General features: G+C 39.1%; 1 protein-coding gene across 1 annotated transcript; it reads left to right on the top strand.

Annotated features, from left to right (window-relative positions):
• The first annotated feature begins 1,350 nt into the window (after window positions 1-1,350).
• Window positions 1,351-5,846, top strand: LOC148854987 (ATP synthase subunit beta, mitochondrial-like). The gene is made up of 9 exons (XM_088986724.1): window positions 1,351-2,111; window positions 2,708-2,783; window positions 2,900-2,988; window positions 3,073-3,190; window positions 3,282-3,385; window positions 3,488-3,646; window positions 3,759-3,983; window positions 4,170-4,481; window positions 5,415-5,846. The coding sequence occupies exons 1-9, from the start codon at window positions 1,632-1,634 to the stop codon at window positions 5,526-5,528; spliced, it is 1,677 nt and encodes a 558-aa protein (XP_088842850.1). The 5' UTR covers window positions 1,351-1,631; the 3' UTR covers window positions 5,529-5,846.
• The last annotated feature ends 774 nt before the right edge of the window (window positions 5,847-6,620 follow it).

Below are 6,620 nucleotides of genomic sequence, written 5' to 3'. Positions count from 1 at the left end.
GCCTACCTGCTTCAAGAAACTCCAAAATGAAGCTTCTTGAAACAAGAGAGGCGCACAAAAGTCAATGTTCAATATGTATGGATGCAATTATCGAGGCTTTTCCTGATGCGATTGTTTACTCAATAAACTTAAACGAAACCAAACACAGTTTATACTTGAAAATATTTATTCATAAAAAGATGTTGGAATAATAGCATATAAGGGCAACTTTTGGGGTTTAATATCAATAAAAGTAATATATTTTTTTAAAATTAAAAAATATGTTAAATTTTTAAAAATAATATCAATAAAGGGCAAAAACACTGTTCATCATATTCTTCTTGCCATTTTTGTTCACCAGCGCCTCCGTCCGCCACCGCCTTTGCCCATATCTGCCTCTGCCTCTACATTTGGCAACATTGTCGGAGGTGGTGGCGGCTGCGTTGGTGGTCATTTCCCTGCCCAATGCCGCCACCTCTGCCCACCTTTGCCTTTGCCTCCGACAACGTTGCCAGAAGTGGGTGGAGACAAAGATGGCAGTGGCGATGCTGGGTAGAAGAATGACCACCAATGCTGCCACCGCCACCTCTGCCTCCAGCCACCTCCAGCAACATTGCCAAAGACGGAGGCGGCACTGGTGAACAAATGGAAAGAAAAAGATAATGAAAAGTATTTGCACTTTATTAATATTATTTTTGAAAAATTAACATACTTTTGAATTTTCTTTAAAAATATTACTTTTATTAATATTCAACTCCCAAAAGTTGCCCTTATATGCTATTAACGCAAAGATGTTCCCGATTCACGACAATAACACTGCATAAAAAGCAAATCTGAGCTCTGTTGTTGTAAATAGATTGGATTCGGTCTTCGGGAACTAGTGTCATATTCATACTGTATTCACAATCACTTGCATGTGTGTATTAGGAATATACTCTTATGAATAAATATAAAGATATTCCCAATGGACACTTGTATGTTGTTGTGAGGACGGTGTGAACTTTCGTGAAGAGTGAATCCGAGTTCAGTTGTAGAATTAATATGTTGTCATTGACGGACGGAGAGATGTTCCTAATTCACGGTTGCAACCTGCTCCGTGAGAAGCAGATCCGGATTCGTTAATATATGGGTTTAAGTCGAACTTAATACCGATAACAGCCAAAGCCCAATAAAAGTACGGAGATGTTTCCGATGTACGACTGGAACGCGTTGTGAGGTACACCCTCTGAGAGCAGATCCGGATTCATCTCGAACAGGTCGAATTCGAGCTCGTCCTCGAGAGTCGGGAGTCGGGTCACGTGAATACCAAGTAGAATGCATTGACACGTAAGATTCGACCCACAAATAAGGTCCGAGGCCCATAATCAATGTGGACTGAGAGTGCGGATCTAAGGAAACCTGGACGCCAAACATTCGGCAAATCTAGCTCATAAATAGGTTTGACGTCCGCCATTCCACTGATCTCATTATCTCTCGGCTCTTTTAACAAGGAGAGACGTCTTCTTTTCCTCTCCTCAATCCTCTGCGCTGTAGAAACGAACAAACCCCCCCCCCAATGAGGCTTCGTTTCAGTCGCAGCATTGGCAGCAATGGATACTGAATAAAAATCCAAGCCTTAGTTGGTTCAGTGCCCTGGTTTTGGAACCCTAACCATGGCTTCTCGCAAGGTTTTATCGTCCCTTTTGAGGTCATCCTTACGCCGCTCCGGGTCAAGATCCTCGATCATCAACCCCAGAGCTCCGTCCCCATCCCATGTGTCTCGCCCTTCCCCTAAGGGTTTCCTCCTCAACCGTGTTGTAGACTATGCGACTTCGGCCGCGGCCCCGGCGCCGTCGGTCCCATCGTCGCCATCGACTAAGGGAGCTGGCCCCAGTGGCAAGATAACCGATGAGTTTACTGGGGCCGGTGCTATTGGCCGCGTTTGTCAGGTGATCGGTGCCGTCGTCGATGTTAGATTCGACGAGGGATTGCCCCCGATCTTGACGGCTCTCGAGGTTTTGGACAATTCGATCCGTTTGGTTCTCGAAGTTGCTCAGCACTTGGGAGAGAACATGGTGAGGACCATTGCTATGGATGGTACTGAAGGGCTTGTGCGAGGACAGAGAGTCCTTAACACCGGATCTCCGATCACTGTAAGCGTTTATTCATCCTATTTTGCGTCCCTTAAGCTAATGCATCTTCTGTTTTCATGTTAACAATTTTCTTTACTGGTTGGATAGATGTGCTACATTTCTCATTGTTGATTCTGGTCCACTCTCCTAGGATTTTGTTACTGAGCTCGTTGTTAGATGAGATCTGTTAGTGTGATTATTGGTCTGTGTCTATGCTTGTTCGATCGCACACTGGGGGATTTTTTTATTTGATTAAGTTTTTTTGAAGGTGTTTTTTCTTTTCGATATGCTTAATGAGGTGAGATTTAGTGCAAATTAATAAGCTTTTGTTATCTGTTAAGATTTTATGATTCTTGTCCAGAAATTTTATTTGGGTTATGTTTATATGAATTACCTCGTAACTACACTAAAAGAAATATTTTGTTGATTTAAGAAATTCTAATCACCATTTACATAATTCGGAGATTGAGACTGAATATATGATACTTTTGTTTTGCTCTTTTATCGAATTTGGCCTTGTGTTAAGACTCATCTTGATCATTATGCTATTTGAACGTCCTTCTCCTGTTTCTTTTCATTTTCACAACTAACTGCTCCTGTGTCAATCTTTTCATTAGGTGCCTGTCGGTAGGGCTACCCTTGGTCGAATCATGAATGTTATTGGGGAGCCTATTGATGAGAAGGGTGAAATGAGTAAGAAGACATGATTACTTAATGCATTTATTTATTAACAGGGGTTCCAATTCTGAACTTATGTACTCATATTTTATATCGATTATTCATAGCTTGTATGCTTTCCCTTCCAACAGAGACCGACCATTACCTCCCTATCCATCGTGAAGCTCCAGCCTTTGTTGAACAGGCAACTGAGCAACAAATTCTTGTAACTGGAATTAAGGTACATTTTTACCCATGGTTTCTGGATGCAATCTAAATTGCTGTTCTCTCCACAAGACGTGATTTATGTTGCATTCTTTTACAGGTTGTGGATCTCCTTGCACCATATCAGAGAGGCGGGAAGATTGGGCTGTTTGGTGGTGCTGGTGTAGGAAAAACGGTGCTTATTATGGAACTGATTAACAATGTCGCCAAAGCTCATGGTTGGTTTATATGAAAGGATATTTAGGAAATATAACTTTTATTAATGTTTGCTTATTATGTTTAATGTTTTATTTTTTCATCCTTTGCCAGGTGGTTTTTCTGTTTTTGCTGGTGTTGGAGAGCGAACTAGGGAGGGTAATGATCTGTACAGGGAGATGATTGAGAGTGGTGTCATTAAGCTAGGGGATAAGCAGGCACGTCTCTGTTAACTTGCATTGTTATTCTGTTGTTGCATGGCTGTCTTCTGTTCTCATGGACTTGAAATTCTTAAATATTGTTGTTTCTCTATAATTCAGAGTGAAAGCAAGTGTGCACTTGTGTACGGCCAAATGAATGAGCCCCCTGGTGCCCGTGCTCGTGTTGGTCTTACTGGCCTCACTGTTGCTGAGCACTTCCGAGATGCTGAAGGACAAGATGTGCTTCTCTTCATTGATAATATTTTCCGTTTCACCCAAGTAAGCTTTCAATTGCATGGGAAGTGGACTTACATGAATTTACTTTCTTGTGTTTCTTCTGCTTGGTGGAGTTGGTTTTGCATTTCTGTTTATATTCCTATCTGCTCTGCAGGCAAACTCTGAGGTCTCTGCTTTGCTTGGCCGTATTCCATCTGCTGTCGGTTACCAACCAACTTTGGCTACTGATCTTGGAGGTCTGCAAGAGCGAATTACTACCACTAAGAAAGGTTCAATTACCTCTGTCCAAGCTATTTATGTGCCAGCTGATGACTTGACGGATCCAGCTCCTGCCACCACCTTTGCCCATCTGGATGCTACAACTGTGTTGTCTAGACAGGTAAGTGGACTTGCTATTCACATGGAATAGTATCATTACCACTTCTGATTGTAATATCCCTTGATAACATTATTGCAATTTAATTCTGACCAGATTTCTGAGCTTGCTATTCACATGGAATAGTATCATTTCCTCTTCTGATTGTAATATCCCTTGATAACATTATTGCAATTTAATTCTGACCAGATTTCTGAGCTTGGTATTTATCCTGCGGTGGATCCCCTTGATTCTACATCTCGTATGTTATCTCCTCATATTTTGGGAGAAGAACACTACAACACTGCTCGTGGTGTGCAGAAGGTTCTTCAGAACTACAAGAACCTTCAAGATATTATTGCCATTTTGGGAATGGATGAGCTCAGTGAAGATGATAAGTTGACTGTTGCCCGTGCACGTAAAATTCAAAGGTTCTTGAGCCAGCCCTTCCATGTGGCAGAAGTATTTACGGGTGCTCCTGGAAAGTATGTGGAATTGAAGGAGAGCATTACAAGTTTCCAGGTAATAAAAAGTTTGCCAACCTCAATAAGTGCATTCTTCTTAATATAGAAAAATGCAGAATAAAGAGCCAAACGTGGTCATTTGTTGTTTGGTTATAATGGCTTGATAATGGAAGCTCTCCTAAGATAGCTCTTATTTTGCATTTGCTCATCTTTAGGATTCATGCTGCTATAGCCCCACTTAGGGAGGGATGAGGAAATTGGTGAAAATATTTTCAATCTATCAAGAGTAGAACTAGAATGTTCAAATAGAAGAACAAATTTCATTTCAGTTGGGAAGGGATGAGGCAATTGATGAAAATATTTACAATTTATTGAGAGTAGAATGATCAAATGGAAGAACAAGTTCCACTTTGATCTGTTTGTCTAATGAGTATAGAAAGTTTGCAAGGAAGAACTATTCTTTTTTGGAATTGTATTTTGAATATGTAGTTTGTTAAATCATACATTTATAGATGGCACCAATGTTAAATAAATATAAGAACCCGTTAACAAAACATGTCACTACAATTTCCCATATTTAATATTTTAGGTTCATTCTTTATATTTTGATTCAGTATTGGCATGGCATAAAAGCATTCTTACTTTTACTTGAGTGTTTAGTTAATTGTTTTCTGATGGAGATCTGCGGAGTTCTTGGTGGTACTCACCATAAAATGCAACCTTAGGCTGTGTTTGGTTTGTATAGGTAATAGGGTACCCTACCTTCAAACCAACCAAGCACAGCCTTAATGTCCGCTTGCTTAAATAATGCTTCCTTGCAAAGCTAATGATGGAAGACGTGGCTGAATTAATATGTTATGTTGCGCCGAATTATTGCAGTCCTTTTTCTATGTTATTTAATTTATTCTATTTGCCTCTCGCCCTGATCATGGCTTTGTGGGTGATATTTGTGATATCTGATGCATTTTGCCTTGGTATAAATGTGGGGCAGGGAGTTTTGGATGGAAAGTATGATGACCTTCCCGAGCAGTCATTCTACATGGTTGGAGGAATTGAAGAGGTCATTGCAAAGGCTGAGAAGATCGCCAAGGAGTCCGCAGCTTGATAGTGTCCACTCCCAATCCAATCTCTCCCTTTGTTTTTCTATTTTCCTACCGCGGACCTTACAAATGTTAATAATTTAGTTGGTATTGAGACTGTCATCACCACCAGTGAGTTGCGATTTTTTTAGATCAACTGTCTGGCTGTGCTATTTTTTGCAGGATTGTGGTAGGTAGAGAAACGAGCAAGGGGCATGCTCTGCAAGCTCCCCTTTTTGTTTAATAAGAAATGAAAAAAAAGAAACAATTGAGGAAATGTTTATTTTGTATGCTCTCTCCTCTTGGAGCGTTTCAATCAGAAGCCCCTATTTAATTTGTGTGAACTTTGTTAAAAGAAGCGATCCCTTTGATGCTTGCTTTTCTAAAATTGCGGACTATCACCTTGTTTGACATCTCTCTATGAAATCGTTGTAATTTTAGTTTTTAAAACAAGTATTAATTTAGCGTGATTGTGATGAAGTGTTCAAATATTACATCAGTGCTGAACTTGTTTCCAAACTTAGAATTTTTGCACTGTTTATATATGTATATTTGTACACTTTCCAAATTGAACCAAGGTTTATTTTTGAGGTGGTATTCTTTTCATTTCTTTGAGGTGTTTGTATTTATATTAAATATCTTATCCCTGGTTGAAACAGTACTTTCAAATGAAACCTGGTCCCGGCCTAAAGGAGTTTTTATTCTTCACTTCTCAGGCCATGTTTGGGAGTGTTTTAAAATAAGTGTTTATTTGGGATTGGACTTTACTATTAAGCAATTATTGATGTTTGGAAAAAAAGTCCGAAATAAGTGTTTGTTTTTTAAGCTTAAATTTTTAGTTTTTTTTTTTTTTTTGAAGTGTTCATACAATAAGTACTTGTTCAAATTTTCTCTCGGAAGTGTCCTTGGTAAATTTTTAGAACATCAATTATATCCTTTCAATATTGTTAGCAAAATATTTTTATGAAAAAACTTTTCTAAAGTATTTTTATAGAAGCACTTTATAAAATTATTTTTATGAAAACACATATGAAAGCAATTTTATCAAAATACTTTTATTCATTTACTTTGGATTGGATATTTTGAAAAAAATGGACAAAAGAAGCACAAGGGCTTAT

The sequence above is a fragment of the Nelumbo lutea genome, chromosome 4 (genome assembly GCF_056320005.1).
Source record: "Nelumbo lutea isolate HS-2025 chromosome 4, American lotus-T2T, whole genome shotgun sequence".
NCBI lineage: Eukaryota > Viridiplantae > Streptophyta > Magnoliopsida > Proteales > Nelumbonaceae > Nelumbo > Nelumbo lutea.
This window is presented reverse-complemented; position numbering and strand designations above follow the sequence as displayed.

What these genes read in the sequence shown, in the direction of transcription:
- LOC148854987 (XM_088986724.1), top strand. Translation starts at nt 1,632, where the DNA reads ATGGCTTCTCGCAAGGTTTTATCGTCCCTTTTGAGGTCATCCTTACGC. An exon ending in CAATGTCGCCAAAGCTCATG is followed by an intron (nt 3,191 to 3,281) that starts GTTGGTTTATAT and finishes ATCCTTTGCCAG; the next exon opens with GTGGTTTTTCTGTTTTTGCT. An exon ending in ATATTTTCCGTTTCACCCAA is followed by an intron (nt 3,647 to 3,758) that starts GTAAGCTTTCAA and finishes TCTGCTCTGCAG; the next exon opens with GCAAACTCTGAGGTCTCTGC.